Genomic DNA, 16,849 nt, shown 5'->3' with positions numbered 1-16,849 from the left:
ATGGCGGAGTCCCAGCTGGTGTGCATGGACGATGAGCACGTGAACGAGAAGGTCCCGGAGACCCGGCCGGAGTTTTACTACAGCGAGGAGCAGCGCGCGGCTCTGGAGCAGCTGCTGAGGAACGGCGACGGAGCCTTCAAGATGCGCCTCAAGGAGGACAACGTCAAGGACTTCCTCTGCGCCAGAGAGGTGAAAGTCCTCCGGAAAACGTTTCACGAGTACGAAACGGACAGCGAGTCCGAGTCCGAGCAGGAGAAGCCCAAAGAGACCTCCAGCGCGGACTCGGGGGTCCACTCCACCTACTGGCCGCAGATGTCCGACGCAGAGGTGCCCTCTCTGGACATCGGCTGGCCGGGCAGCAGCGGCGTATACAAGGGGGTGACCCGGGTGTCCGTGTACACCCATCCTCCTAAAGAGCCAGGGCCGCATATCAAGGAGGTGGTGAGGAGGCTCATCCAGGGTTCTCACAAGGTAAACACATCAGTCAAGGTGGAAAAAAAGAAAAAAAAAAGGAAAACATGGTTTAAATTCAGAAGTTTCCAGTCAGAAAAACCTTTTTCATTGTACTGTTTTCCTTTTCTGGACTTCTTTATGTTTAAAAGTTTAGATTTTGGTTGTTTTCTTACCACGTTTTTGCATTTTATATAACTTTTAGGAGTTTTTTTTAAAATGATGCCAGTGTGATTAAAATGCAATCAAATCACTGGATCAAACTGAATAATATCCCAAACAATGTATGTTCGCCTCCATTTCAGAGTAAATCTCCCTTTATCCCCACATAAAACAGCACTAATAAGGATATTATTTTGGGTGGAAGATCATTTCTTGCTCTTGCAACTTAAAGATGGCTTTCTTGACTTTTCAAAGTGAATTTGCATCTCAAACTTCTTTGTGATCAGTGCAGTCAAGTTAATCTCTGCAGAGATAAGCAGAGGTGTTAAGAGATTGTTGGATTTACTAAACCTGCAAGCTTCAGTTGTGTAAATGCTGACTGATCTTGATTTTACAGCAAAGGAAAGTCCCTGACCTAGTTGGCCCACAGCTGGCAGAATAACTGAAAAACAATCTTAATTATTGGCTGCAGGTGATCATGTGACTGCGAATGAGCCAAACGCCTCCCAGGTTTGGACGATCACCTTGAATCTGAACTAACTGAGCTGGATAATTGTTTTGGTTGGAGCTAAAACTTTTTATTTTAATCATTTTCTATTCACAGAAAAACCCAAAGCAACACTTTTACTGATCAGCCATTTTTTCAAACACCCACAATTTCTTTCTTTTAGAAATATCATGCCTTAGTCGCCAGTGGCGGCATTTTTTAAACATTTTATCAACTGAGCACAATTTTAACTCGTAAAATATATTCAACAAGCAGCAAATGTTCACACTGTCCATGCAATAATATGAGAAAATTAGCATATTTTGGGGGTTTTGAGCAGCAACACTTGATTTGTTGCCCATTTGAAGATGAACTGTGGTCTCAATCTGAACATCTTAAATCAGTCTTTGGTAAATTTATTCTAAGATGTTTAATCCCTTACATCCTATATTTTCTGAAAAAAAGAATTGCTCCACAATAACAAGGTTCTTTTGCATATTTTTGGTTTAATTTTTAGGAACCTGAGAGAATTTACTCCCTGTGTTAATCATTTTTTGTGTTTAATATTAGCTTTGATTAAACTGCACTTAAAAACTGTGAGGAGGAATGGCACATTTCTTTTCTTAACACTTCATTTTTTCTCTCGGAGGACAACACCATGCTAATAATTATACCAACCGCACAGATCTAATTTATCATCTTTAGCAATAAAAACATTTCTAAAATTTGTTTCTTCTTTTTTTGGGTCTAAATTTCAAACAACAGTATAAAACCAAAATTAACCTTTTTTTTTTTTTTTTTTCCCAGAAGATCTTGTTTTACCACCTATATACAGTGGTTATGGGTGGGAAAATCAAATTGAAAAATCAAAGATCGGGGTTTTTTGCTTCACAATTTTAAAATACATTTTTTTGTTAAAAAAAAGTTTTTTGTTTTTTTTTTTAAATAAAAAAGAAAAATCCATTTTGAAATTTTTATCATTTTTGTTGATCTTTTTAACTTTCTCCATGGGCATTATAGCATTATATACATGTATATAAACACAAACTTCTGGTTTGAGCAGAAAACTGGAAATGTTCCACGATGTCCCTTTAATTTCACAACCGTTTGTTTTAACAAGAAAAATGATCTCTAAACATTAACGCATAGATTTGGTTCATTTATTAGTTAATTAATTGATTATATCCAGGCTGCCAATAAAGAGGAAACACTGGGTCCCTTAACAAGACCCTGAACTACTATATGATTATGTAATGTTGCAACCCAGTACTCCCAGTGTCACTGGTATGGCTTAAATGCTGAGAAACAATCACCCAGTTTGGGTTAATGAACTCAAATCAGTTCTCTTATTGTTGTTATTAGTAATGAAATCCTGATTTAATCAGGTTAAATGGAGATAGAATGACATGAAGCTACTGGTCTGGTGTTGTTGCAGAAACTCTGTTATCTGGGACACACAGCTGTTATGCAAACATGTCTGGCATCAGATCAGATTTATTCTGTCTGCTGCAGAAGTTTGTCTGCACTCACCCTCAGTTTTTCATTTCCCTCTTTATTAGCTGAAGTTCAGGGCCCCTTGCTGAGGAAGTAGATCCTCTAATAACAACTTAAACATGTCCTTCATGGCTTCCTGGGCGATGTGTCATGGAATTCTCTGTCAGACTGTTATTATACATCATCTACACGTTGACGTACACTTATTCCTTGGAATTTAAACCGGATTACTACAGTGGAGTCTGCTTCTTGGAACAAAAACCTCAGGCAGGTTTCAACAGGCTGGAATTTCCACTTTCAGTGGAAATGAAAATGATAGAAAGACTTCTGATTAGTTAATCTGGAGTTTGACAGATCCGGTCCCCGACGTTCATCATCTCTGACATGTTTTAATCCCAAAACTACCAGTGAATGCACAGAGCTGACCTGGGCCTCACTAAACCGAAGAGATTTAACAGTAGATGTGCTAAATGACATGAAGCAGAAGCCATTCATTTACATTGGTAATGCTGATTTGCAGCCAGGAATATTTAACCCTTTAAAGCCTCACCAGAGGAAAAACTGGGGAGAAGAGTCCTTTTCTTTTTTAAATCTAAAGTGTTTATTTGACTCTTTAACAACTTTTTTTTTTAATTCTACCATTTATTGCTGTGTGAAAGCCAACATAATTGTGTTGTAACCTTCTGCTTCCTGGTATCTATGAGACAGGAGACAAGTGTGGTTGTTCTGTACAACAGGGTTTCTACCATAAAGTACAGAGCTCCCCGAGGGGACATATCTATTACTTTACTGCTCAGCAGCCAATGAGCAGTGAGATGATTAAGTCATGAAACTGAATTGAAATTAAAAGTTTATATGATTCATCATCAATAAATCATATCAGCACAAGCAGCTTCATGCTTGATTTCATTTCTCATTACAGCGAAACTCTTCGTCTGCTCCTGTAATTAATCCGTTAGAGCTTCCTCTGTTAACATGGACAAAATGTCACACGTGTGTGTGTGTTTGTGTGTGTTATGACAGGGACAGATGCAGACCTGAACCACCTAAAGAAACAGAGTAAAACTGCTTCATCAGGCTGTCTGTACTTGTTGTTCTGAGCCAAAGGAAGAGGAGTCTGGACTGAAATAAAAAAGCTTGTTGAGCAAAGACTAAGATGAACAGAAGTATTACAAATGGCAAATTTGGAGAAACCATTCAGAAATCTGATCAGGCATAACTCTGGATGGGTTTGAACCTGAGAGCTGATAAGAGCCTTTCTTTTAAAGCTTTGGCAGAGAAAAATCAAACGGTCGTCATGAATCGTCTTTCTGAACATCGAATAGACGATTTCATCCAAGGCTCCTCTCATCTTACAGAGGACCCATCTTCAGATGATTATCAGATTAGACTCCTTAAACAATCTCTATCGCTGTAGTTTACTCATAATCTGAAGGTTACCTCACATGCTTTACATCCGGGAGGAGGAAAAAACCGATAATCTGTAGACACAGTGTCCTGGTGGAAAGCTACCTGACCTCATGCTTAGGAACATACCTGAAGAGAGGCCTTCTAACACCACCAGTAGAATAATGCACAAGGTCTAGTATTGGCATATAAAGTGACATACAACATGAAATACCATATAAAGGAAAGTATGATATGAAATTTCCACTACATGTACATAGCCGTGTCAGTGTCTGTAACGTAACACGTAAGATCAAAACGGTCCCTGTGTCCCCTTCAGGGCTCCGTAATAAAGTAAAAGTCTCAGAAGCTGTAAATATGTGACGTTTGACTTTATATAAGTCTGTTTAGATAAAACTAAAAGTAAAGATTGACTGGACTAGTTGGGGTCGACATGCTAAGCTAATGGTTGCGTATTAGCCTGATAAGGTAGTTCTGGTTTTACTGGAAGTGATTGTGATGATGCAACATTTTCTTCCTTTCCTGGAGCGAAGTCACATCAACCTCTGCAAAACACACAAACTGTTCAAAGTTTAGAGCAAATCCTGGAGATCTTTTATCCTGCAGCTTTTAGATGCTGACTTCCCTCCTGTCCATGTCATCCTGCTCCGCAGAGGCCTGGAAACCTGCCGTTCATTTGATTCAGGTGCGTTGGAGGAGGATAGATCTCCGGGACCGGACTTGGGCAGCTCTGGTTTAGAGGAAACATTGATAAACATGTTTTAAACCAAAGCAGAAGCTTTAAACTCTGATATACTAAAGTTTAATCTGCACTTGAGAAATAAAAGGTTCTTTAATGCAGTATAAACTTTTCTAAAAAAAAAAATAAATAAATAAATGAAACTTCAAGGCTATTTAGGGTTTTTTTTTCATTTGAAACAGGATGCAGTGGGTTCAAGATATTTTTCATTATATTCAAATCTGAGCCTGTGGTTTTGTGTACATAAATGCTTCCTGTGATACAGCTCAGGAAAATCTACCTACACATGTTCACTGGAACAATCCACGACTTGCAAAGTCATACAACATCCAAGCTGCTTTTAAGGATTGTCAAGCTGGTGTTGAGATTCTGGTAGAGTGCCTGTAAAAGCCATAGGGTTTAGGGAGGCAGATGTTCTACCTGCAGAGAGAAGAAAGGGTTAACGGGGCAGGTAGCTGTAATGAAGCCAACATCAAGAGGAGAGTTGTGTGCAAGTTTTAACAAGCTGAGTCATCCGTTGCAGAGAGACGTCTGCTGTAAATGTCAGCTTCGCATGAAGACACGCACAAAGAGATGCAGCATTTAGCCTCCTACACAATCTCGCCTCGTTTTTACCCCCCCCCATTACCGAAGGCACACCAGGGATTGATCTGACAAGCAGCAATCTGAATAGAGAGCTGCTTTTTTTAAAACATGTGAATGAATCCTGCTTAAGATGTTTTTTAGAGCACTGACAGCTTAATTAACCAATCACATGCTCACATTTTTTTTAAGTTAAGCCTGCAGAAGTGCCTAAAACCTGTAGTTCCCCCATCATCCACTAGGGGCTCCAAAACAGAGCGAATCTCCATAGACTCCCATGTTAAAAAGACCAACTTCACAGCAGAAATAAACATGTTTACAGCCTGGTACAAAAATCCATTTTGGGTTTAATAGGTCAGGTTTACCTTCATGACAACTGTGGGGGGAGTGAATTTTTTTCTAACTCGCTCGTTTAAAAGTAATTTAATCTCAAAATTCGGCATATTTGGGGGCGTGTCCTTTTGATTGACAGGTACCCAAGCTCCCGCTTCCAGTGAGAAGAACGTAGAACAGCCGCAGTTTTTAGCCGGTTAACAACGTGACTTAGCTTTAGCCTGCTTAGCTCCGTTAGCTGGTTAGCTCCTGCTATCTCTGGGTTAGCTCGGTTAGCTCTTAGCTACAGAAAGCTCGGAGTTCGCACAACATCAATCATCCACCATGACGCTCACAGCCCTCCTCTCAGCTCCATCTCTTTGCCCACATATGTATTTTCTGGGCAAGGCGACGCGTATACCCCTGCCAAGATGGTGACGGTAGGAACCTCCCACCTAGTTTCAGTTTAGCTCTCCAGAAACCTATGGGTGGCGTCACAGAGGCTCCGTCCATCTTTTTATATACAGTCTATGGTAGTTACACAAGCCTGCCAATATGAAAATCAAGATAGTCCAGCTGTGGCAGGCGGATAACAACCTATAGCTATATTTCTGTGCAAAACTGCAAAAGTTGTCTTTTTCTTTTTACTCAAACAGCTACCTAAATATAAAATTCAACTTTACTTAAAAAGCCCTATTCCTACAATGAAATGTAACACAAAGTGCTGTACACGTTATATCAGTCGGTCCGGTTGGTCTGCTTATTTAATCTTTATTAGAACTCATTAAGACGGCAACAAACCGAAACAAATGAAGGCGAAGACCCGCATCAGAGCCTTGAGCAGTTTTCCCATCAATGTTTGAAAACGTTGCTGATTTTTCAGCTGCGAAACAAGTGTGTGTGAAGACCTTGATGACTTGTGGAAGTGCTCCTGTGGTGTTTCACACCAACAGTCTCAGTTTTACTCTGAAAAACTCTGCAACATGAAGAGGTTTGCACATTGCAGACTTGTTTGCATTTGTTGCTTTAATCTCTTGTAAAATCATGTGTTGTGGTCTGGGTGTGCGCTCTGCCGGATGCTGTTCCTGGGAAAGAAACAACTCGTCTTAATCTTCAGTCTTCATCATCAATGGTTTATCTTGTTAATATAACCTGTAGAATCTGTGCAGAGTTTGAGTTTCTATTGAAAAGTCCCCTAAAAGATGTTATGATTGGGTCGAAGTTCACACTGAAAAGCAGATTTAGTTCTTGTTATTTACGGAAGGGGGAGCCTCTACAACCCTTTTCTCCAGCTTCAGCTTCTTCGATAGAAAACAGGACCTCCGGGAGCTTTTGGAGAAGTTTCTGGTGCAGATTTTTTCAGCCTGGACGCAGATCAGAGTGTTTTCTATTGACTGTAACAGATCTCGTTTATTGTGAGCTGCTGTTTATTGCATTTGCAGTTTATTACGCTACCATAAAGGAGACGGTTGTAAAGTTTCTGGATGAAAAGGGTGCACATGGAAGCAGTTTTCATCGGGCCAGTAGGTTATTTGATGACGTATTTCTCTTTGTTCGTTGGATTTAAAAGTTTGTTTGTCTGAACTTGTCCAGAGTCCGCTGGATTAGCTTCATACAAAAATACAGCAGATGTGTTATTAACCCTTAACACTTCTGCGAGCACGCTCACTCATGTTGTTAGCTAGTTCTCAGGAAGGGTAGTGTGTAACTGTAACGGTAAATTGTGATGGATATCTTGCTATTTAGGTGATTTACGGAAGTTTTCCAGGCATTTATAATCACATCCAGGTTTACAATAAAAACATGGCGTTTATTCAGAATATTTATCACATTTTTATGACAAATCACTACTATGTTGCTAAGAGACCTCTGTTTCGATGAGGAAATGGTATTGGAGCCACTTCGTGTCAAATTTTCAACCAATTAGATAGTTTAAATTCCTGGTAATGTCCAATCAGGAGCAGACAAAGATTAACAAGCGAGCAGAAAGGTGTGTGTGTGTATGAAGGAAAATGATGATCACCCATGATGTCATTTAGCAGGTAAATGGTAGAATAAATGTAAATGAACAAAATGTGTATTTTCTGTTGTATGTTTGCTTCAATGCCAATATGTTTTCCCTGAAAGCAAAGACGTTTGAGAATAATGTGCGCATGAGAAAACGCTTGATCCTTGTGTGTTACTTCTGCAAGTTTACTGTCAGTAAGAAATTCTGTGTTCATGTTTTGGATGACCTTGCTGCTGCTTTATCCATTGATACATTCATTTTACATCATTTTAGACTCATAATGTCACATCTGAGGCTCTCCTGAACACGTCTGGGTGCTGACGGATTAAAAGAGTTCAGCTTATTCATGTTTTTCTTGGATGAAATATAAACAAAGCGTTTGGAGTTAAGTGGGGAAGAAAATCCACAGAAACATTTGAAATAGCATTTTAAGAATCTGAAACCCCTTGTGGCTGTAAAACACGTGCCTGCAAACAGCCATTGTGCTGCTGTTACGCACAGCAGATTAAGCAAAGACAAGCTCAGAGAACATACAAAGCTGCACTAAACGATCCTGAAAGCAGACGTGACTGGTGAAATATTGCAATTTAACTGGTGTTGGAATCTGTCCAGCCGGTTTTTCCGCAACACCTCGGGAAAACAAGTTGTGATCCTGCAGGATATGATGCGTGTTTAATGTTATCACTTGCAGCCAGTGTGAAACCTGCCAGGAGTTGTTCTGAAAGCAGTCATCAGTCTTAATGTTGCACAGTTTAAAGATAGCAAATTACATTTCACTTATCTTCATTTAAATGGGAGCAGAACTGGTAAAAAAAAAAAAAAGAGCTTTTACCTCTAATTTGATGTGACAAATGCTCTGTTTTTACTTGCATGAACAAGTATTTGTTAATGTTTGCCAGTAACTGTTCTGTGTTGCTCAGGCGGTGGCCATCCTAATGGACCTCCTGACAGATCTGCAGATCCTCCAGGACCTGCTGGATGCTTCATCACGGCGTGGGGTTGCTGTCTACATTGTGCTGGAGGCCAGAGGAGTTCCTCACTTCCTGGATATGTGCTCTCGGCTGCAGATTAACACGATGCATCTGCGGGTGAGCAGAGCGCTCAGCTAACAGAGCATGACAGAGTGCTGCAGAGGGATGAGGCTCAGCATACACAAAGCAGAGAAAACGCTTCAGGATGCCGGCTCCTTTGGCCAACAGTAACAGCGATTGCAGTAATCATCGTGGATCAAAACTAAAACACTAAATGTCATGCCTTTGAGGGAATTCCATACAAAGTTATCACAAAAGTCTGTTCCAGTTAAAACATGATCAGTTAGTTGATGATTAACCATTGCCTTTTAAAGGTCAGCGCATTCAAAGAAACAGCTAGAATAACAGACTTCCAACTTATAGTTATATCAAATCATATCATTATTTTACAGGTCAGAGATGGTTGTTGATGGAAATTATTTTTCCTAATTCATGAGTAATTTTATTGTGAAACTGGATAACTTCCAACCTTCTTTCACTGGATAACGCCATTATTTTAATTATTTTCAGCCATAACCTTTTAGACATTCTTGCGTCCATAATATTAACTTTCCTATTTTTTTTTTTTTAATGAAACAAACTCCTTCAGCAAAACCTATGGCTTATCCTATTTTGTTGCTGGCTTGAGGGATGGTTAAAAGTACCAAGTCTTGGGAGAAAAGGTGATACTGTTTGTTTTTGGTGTTGATCTGAGGATTTTAGGTCATAATTAAGTTGTTTTTACTATTCAGGACCAAAGACACTTTCTGGTGCTACTTTGATGTCTCTAAAGGATCAGCCTGTTTAATGAGAAGTGTGCTGGGATTCATTCCCTCGGCTTTGTAAAGCAAACACACTGCGATATAAATGTTTGGACTGAACTCTTTGAGAAGTTCACTCTTAATGAAATTCTTCTACACATCCAGCACACATCGGTACCAGTCGAAAAACTGGACACACCCAAATAAAAACCTGTGGTAAACCATGTTTGCTTTAAATGCTAATATGTTGGACAGGATGTTTCTTTAAAAACATATTTGATTTTTATAAGACTTTATATGATGAAAGAAATGGTGAATAAACAAAGAAAAATGTGGATCAAGGTTTTTAAGGAAATTCCAGTCTTCATATTTTCTTCTCTTTTTTTAAACAACCATTTTAATTAAATTTCTTCATAAATTAACATTTTAAACTCCTGTCAGTGCACCAGAGCCTAAGAAGTGTCAGTAAAGCTGATGTAGATTATAAGTGAACAGCAGTGCACTGAGCCAGACTGTCATCCTATCTCCACAGGGACACAATACCCAGCCTTATCTGCTGTACACAGAGTTTTACAGTGCAGATATCTTGAGCACTGGAATAGCTGCCTGTCCTGGTGTCAGTTGATACTCTGTGAAAGGCCTTTTCAGAGCGCTGGGCACTGTTACTCTTACTTCTTACAAATGAACATTCATAGATCCTGAGAACAGATCCAAAAGAGAGTAAGCTGATGCGTCACATCCATGGTGCCACTGGCAGCAGAGGATGGCCTACTCCCAGTTTGTATGTCTACGTCTGTTTTCTGCATCCTTCTTTGCTTCTCTTCCCTTTAAGTAAACACTTCTGACTAAAAGTTTTGAGTTGGCTTTTATTTCCTGAGAAAGTTGACTTATATCATGAGTCAGCTCAGTTGGACTTGGCGTCTCTGTAGGTCATAAGTGACACAGTTGACAATTTAAAGCTGAATCTGAGAGTGTGTACCCAGGATTAACTGTGTTGCTGTGTTATGTTAAGTCACTTTAGTTGTGTAATTAAGCATGTTTTTTTCTTTGCAGAATCTCCGTGTGCGCATGTTAAGAGGTGCAGGGCTGGTCTTGTCATTTGGAAAGCTGCCTGGCTCCTTATGTTCCAAATACATGCTGGTGGATGGAGAAAAAGTAATGTTTGGGTCCTACAGGTGATTTTTTTAGGCTATTCTTTTGTGTTTTTGTCTTGTCAAGACTTCTCTTGACCCGTCTTGTCACTGAACTTTGTGTATTGATGCACAATGGAATGCACAAAGCAAATATGTGTATTTCTTTAAGATTTCTGACATTCTTACTATTGATGTGGATTTGAAAAACGTGATCGCTTTCTTGAAATGTGTTTAGCATAGGCACATTTAGCCAAACTGCTAATGCAGCACAATTATCTAGCTAGCTACCTAGCTAGCTCTAAGCTAGCTGTCAACTTATCAACTAAAGTACTAAATATTTTTCAGACCCTTTAGCAACTGATATCAAGAAGCTCCCTTTTACAAATTTCCTTGACAATAACTTTTTACAGTTCTCTAAAATTTAGTAATCGGCATACATGTTTAGTTTATTAGTTTGTCAGGGACAATGTGTAAAAACATTACCAAAGATGCCTCACACCAGCTTAGTCTTTGCTAGTTTCCATCTGCAGTCCCTGGGTGAGCAAAGTCATACAATTTAAAAGATATTCAACAATTTATAAAAGCCATACTTATATACAGTCAATTTACAAGTCTCCAAATGGTCAATATCATAAAAACATTATGTAGGATTATGTTTTTAACAGGTGTATAAAAAATCAAATCATTGCACCACAGCAATGGTGGCAACTTTTCAGGCCATTTAGCTGTGTTAGGATACACTTTAAGCTAGCTCAGAAACACAAATAAGTATAAAATGTCAATGTTGATGCAAAACTGCGATTACATAGAAGCTAGTGAATAAGAATGAGTCAGTTTTGGCGCACGCAGTGATTATAATCATAGTAAGGTAATGTATTGCTTGGCAAATTAGAATATATTTTATAGATGCTAATCCTTACACTTAAACTATTGTTTACAAAATGACTAAATTAATGCCCACATTTCTTACCACTACTAGCAAGCCATAGCTTGTTATGTTTTACAGGTATAATACTGATGGTTTTGCAAAGGTTCAACTTGCTTTGAACCTACTCATAAACCACATAAATGACCACATCTGTGATGATCCACCTTTCAGTTCACCATCAACACTGTGGCCTAAAGTCAAAACTAGCACGACTGATTTGTGTCATGTAAAGAGATCACAGATGTCCTTTGACTTGGCTGATGAAGCGTTATGACTAGCAGCTTATGAACTGAAAACGGGCTCTGTTTGCAGAAATGTCTGTTTTTCATGGTGGTTATTCAGTCTCATTAGCACTTTTGTCTTGTAAAACTTGTATACCAACATTGACTTTATTGCATAGTTTTTGGTTGAGGTTCTTCTGGGAAGTGCAAAACAAACCAAACTATTTTTTTCATATAATGTAGTTTTATGCATTTATTAGTTTTCTTTTTTATTTTAGTGGGAGATTTTAATGCAGAAGCTTATCCCTTACATGGTAAATGGACTCATATAGCGCTTTTCCAGTCATGCCGACCACCCGTAGCGCTTTAAACTACATGTCACATTGTCACAGTCACCCATTTACACACATACCGCGATAGGTGCTGATATATGTACCTAACATATGTTATAATTTTCTTTATTTCCTGGTTTACTTCATTTTAATTCTCAAAATTTGTAGAAATTTTTGTTCAGTTTTAGTTTATTCTCCTCTGTTCTCCTGTAGCTTTACCTGGAGTTCGTCTCGGATGGACAGGAACACGATTACCGTGATGTCCGGACATATTGTGGACTTCTTTGACAGTGACTTCAGGGAGCTCTATGCTGTGTCTGAACAAGTGGACCTCTACAAGGAGTTCAACATCACCAAGCCACCTCTTCCTACCCCCATCATGAAGCCAAAGGTGCAGCACATCCACCCTCTACCCGTCTCCACATCTCGCTTTCAGGTATCAGTCGGGGACTCCAGACAAATGGACCTGAAAGTACCTGCACATAAATACCACAACCCGAAGTACTCCCTGGTTTTTGGGAACAGTTTGGGCCTGACGGGTTCTCTGCAGGACCTGTCGACTCAAAGGGACCAACGGGTCGGTGGTCCCTTTGTCAAGGTGAACGGCTTACAGAACAGCCTTCGTAACAGTGATGGGGACAACAGAGTCCCTGCTGTGAACCAGATTTCCACATCGAGTTCAACCTCACCTGCAGAGGAGGAGGGTAAGGATGGGAAGGGAGGTCAGGAGAAGAACCAGATGGGTACATTAAAGAAGCAACGCAGCTCATTCCGGCACTTCCTGAAGGGCAGAGGAGTCGATCAGAGTACAGACACTATAGAGGAAAGTGTGAGTACTCCTCAGAGCCCTAGCCCCACTTCTAAAGTTCCTGACACCAAAGATGTTGCAGGAAATGAGTTGGAAGACTCGTTTGAGATCATAGATAAACCAGGACCACTGAAACCAGTGAAAACCAAGAAGCCCTCGAAGCTCACACAGAGGAGTTTGTCTCTGCAGACCATCAACACGGGAGATGAAGATGGTACGGGATCATTTTTATCGTTTCTCAGATTATTTTATTACTGATCAACATAAATCTATCCCTGAATAGCAAAATATTTATTTGTAATATGTCTGAAAACAGTAACAGTATCAAAGTCATATCAAGGGAATCCTGTCTGAGCAGCTAAAACCCAAACTATTAAAATTATAATTATTTCCCTCAACTTAAAATAAAATAAAAAAATTCTCCCTTTAAAGTCTTAAAAATGAAATTTTGGTTGTTAAATGCCTCCATTTCTTTTTGTTTCCACAGGATTCAAATCGCGGCGGAAGCATCAAAAGAAAAACTGTATCCAGTCATGAGACGTGAAGACTGCCATAATAAAAGATGTTATGGTTAAACGTTTCGCAGCAACTGAGTCACAGTTTCATCTTACTGTGACCAGGTGACGCCACCTTATCAGCAGTGAGTTCAGTGTTTGTCTCTGAGCTGTCATCGTACAGCTCACAGACAAGGTCACCACTGAAGACCAGTCGGTCTAAAACCATGTAGCCAATTATTGCTAACGCTTAAATTCCACTGCCATTACTCAATTTTTTAAAAATATTTTTTTATTTAAATTATTCTACTTTCAAGTCTTGTTTCTGTGTTTTGCAATTCTTTGCTTGAACTTTAACAATGAAGATGTGTATTACGTCATACCTGTGGTTGCCATAGCAACAGGAAGAGTGATTAGCAGTGTTGGCCCTGAGTGTCTCCTTACCGTGGGTCCTTGGCAACAGAGGTATCAGTGTGTTGCACAGGCTGTGAATAATGCACAAGGATCTGTGTGCATGCACTTTGGGACCTTTCCAGATTACAAATAATCTAAAAGTTGCAACAGTAATCACACAAAACATTAACTACTGACAGCAACAACTAGTTTGTGTCATGAATGATGAGATTTATCATTTTTGTAAATATGTGTTTTTTTTTTTTTTAAGGAAGTTACAAGAGCTTGTTGTGAGACTCAGCACACACTGTTCTTGTTAAGAACACGTCTGATAGTCTTTTTCACGTCACCAGAGGCAGTAGTTTGTATCTCTGTGCATGTCATGAATAAAGATCCTTGAGTGAAGCAGACACTGCAGTGCCCAGATTCCAATGTTTATTTGGACCCTGCTCATTGAATATATGCACTGGTTTTGTTTAGGTTTTTTCTTATGCAAAGACTTGTTTCCAGTAAATGACTTTATTCTGTTTCTGCTGTTTAATTTGCCTCAGAAGTCAGATGACAGAGCAGGAACTGGCTTTCAGGTTGCCTTCATTTAAATGAATAAGTCAGAAAAGATCATAAAATACTATGCAAGATTTTCTGTGTATAAAAAAAGTAGCATTACATGACCTTTTGACTGTTTAAATGAATGTTTTTTACTTGTTTTTAGGGCATTCTGACATTATGTGCATTTCATTTTACAGCAGCATTTTGCTTTATGGCACCACATTGCTCAGTATCAACTGAATGTCAACACACTGACTGTTTTGATTGTGCGTCATGGCTGCTTCATCGAAAAAATGCAAAAGAACATTATCTGAGGAAATGAGGGTTAAAAAGTGACAGCAAGACATAAGACGACATCAAACTGACTTTTACTGTCTGGAGAGATCTCAGAGAAGAGATGAGATGAAGATGGATGCAGGGAAAACCTGCCAAGCTTCAGCAGTTCTTTAACACCGATATGTTTGCAAATATTTTTTAGATTTATAAAGCAAATAAAAATGGCAGCTTTCATTGCTTTTTCTTTCTGATGATGCCGTGTTGGAATAAGTTGGGGTTGATGTTTTTCAAGCTGTATTCCAAGCTGTCTGTATTCCAGTTCAGGCCACTGGAAAGTCAGGAATCCCAAACTGAAACTACCACTCTCATATGCAGAGGTTTTTTTTGTATTAGATGCTTCTTTCTTTGTTATTAGACTCAATTTTCTTAAGCAAAGGCCATGATTGTTGGGCATGCAGCAGATTGTAGCCTACATGCTGCTGCTGGTTAAGTGGCTGCATGTTTACACAACACTGGCGATTCTTTTTTTTCAAGAAAGTCTTACACCAATAAAAGATACTTTTGGACCACTTTTAGAATGGAGCTGGCTCTTATTTCAGATTTTTGTATTGATCTGTCTGAATGTAAAGCTAGTAGCTTGTTGGCTGCTTTATTTATCAAACTTCCTGGCACATCATACCACCTCTCTCTACACGAGGTGAGATATTTCAACATACCCAAGAAAATTCCAAAAGTGGGGAAAAAAAATGAAGCCAAAATCTCACATTTAATCTAGATCAAGACTTATTTCATAGGACTTTTAGCTGACTCATAAATGAACAAACATGTGAAAACAAGACTTAAGTAGACTGAAGTGTGAATTCAGTTAATAAATTCTGCTCTTCATGATGGGGGATCATTTTTTTCTGCCATTCAGACATTGAGACATTTACAAGCAGAGCCAGGGCATAGAAAGAGGATGTGGAGGGGCTGTTGACAGGTCCCAACAATAAATTGAGACTCATGTAGAAGAAATAAATTCCATAAATTCACTGGGAAAGTTGTTTTTGTCACAATTTCTTTTTGAGAAGCTTTTAACAACTCAAATTCTAGATAAAATTACCTTGTGTAAAATTCCTCCAACCTAAAAGTCTGTGCAGAATGACAACAAAATGGTCTTCATCTGTCCATCTACAGACATTAGAATGCACATTATGTGGTGATTTTATTGAATTTGATTTCATTTAAACATCAAATCCATCAGCCTACATTGAGAAGCTCCTGATATCGGAGGAATCTGAATAAATTAAATGGGTCACAAGAGAAGGAAAGTAAAAGGGAAATAGCTTTCTTAATTCTGCACATGTAATTTATTTTGTCAATTAGTTATGGAGAAATGATGGAGGAGGTAAAGCCAGTATTAACTCCTGTATAAAATCTAAGTAAGTTTGTTTTCTAGATGTTTTAACATTAAATAAGATGAAGTGTTTTGGGTGCTCCCAGGAAGCCAAAAGTTACTATCACATCCTCTCAGGAGTTGCACATCAAAAGCCTCTTCACGAGTTAGCAAGTTAATCTGAATATTGCACTACTGAAAATAAGATATGTTCTTTTTTGTCATCTTTCCGGTAATGGCATTGTTATTTTTTTTCTTTTAAAGAAAAATCCCAGAAAAGCCTTTGTAGATGACATCAAACGATCCGGGCTGACCGCCTGATCAGCAGGAGGCGGAGCGGTGATTTAGCGCCATCTGCTGGAGAAACGGTGACACAACACGTGAGGGAAATTCAAGTTTATTCAACAAGTTTATCTCACAACGTCGTTAATTTAACAAATATAGATGAATAACAAAACACTGTACAATGTCGAAGATTAATAAATTAAAAACTAAACATGATTTTTTTTTCTGGCTTTTCATATTTATAGAAGTTCATTATATATTTACATTGGAGACAGGAACTGAAAAATGCTACATTTTCTCCTCTGACTGCTTTAACCAGTGAGATTTAAGATAAAATTTTAAACCATAGGTTTAAATAAACATATTTAAATGTTCAAATATAAAATAATAAATAATGAGAACTCCATACAGGCTGTAGGAATGTAGAAATAATGAGCTTTCAATACAAAAAACAATTGCATATTTTTCTGGGATTTGTTTTTTCATTTTTTCTGCCGTTTTCTGTTATATTGTGGCAGTTTTCTTGTCATATCTTCACTTAAACATTTGCATTGGCACATATACATATTATTTGTGCTTTTCAGAAAGTTATTTATTTTCTTATTCATGTTTTGCTTTCAAATGTATTCTTTGAAGCTGCCTT

The 16,849-nt window shown here is 38.7% G+C and overlaps 1 protein-coding gene across 1 annotated transcript; it reads left to right on the top strand.

Moving 5' to 3' along the window:
• On the top strand, positions 1–13,371 carry fam83fa (family with sequence similarity 83 member Fa; the record flags this gene model as incomplete). Its single annotated transcript, XM_079253275.1, has 5 exons — positions 1–471; positions 8,562–8,729; positions 10,466–10,587; positions 12,240–13,048; positions 13,322–13,371. The coding sequence occupies 5 exons, from the start codon at positions 1–3 to the stop codon at positions 13,369–13,371; spliced, it is 1,620 nt and encodes a 539-aa protein (XP_079109401.1).
• Between the last annotated feature and the right edge of the window lie 3,478 nt (positions 13,372–16,849).

Source organism: Telmatherina bonti (genome assembly GCF_933228915.1).
Source record: "Telmatherina bonti genome assembly, chromosome: 14".
NCBI lineage: Eukaryota > Metazoa > Chordata > Actinopteri > Atheriniformes > Telmatherinidae > Telmatherina > Telmatherina bonti.
Note: the sequence above shows the minus strand (reverse complement) of the source record. Positions and strands in the feature narration are given on the sequence as shown.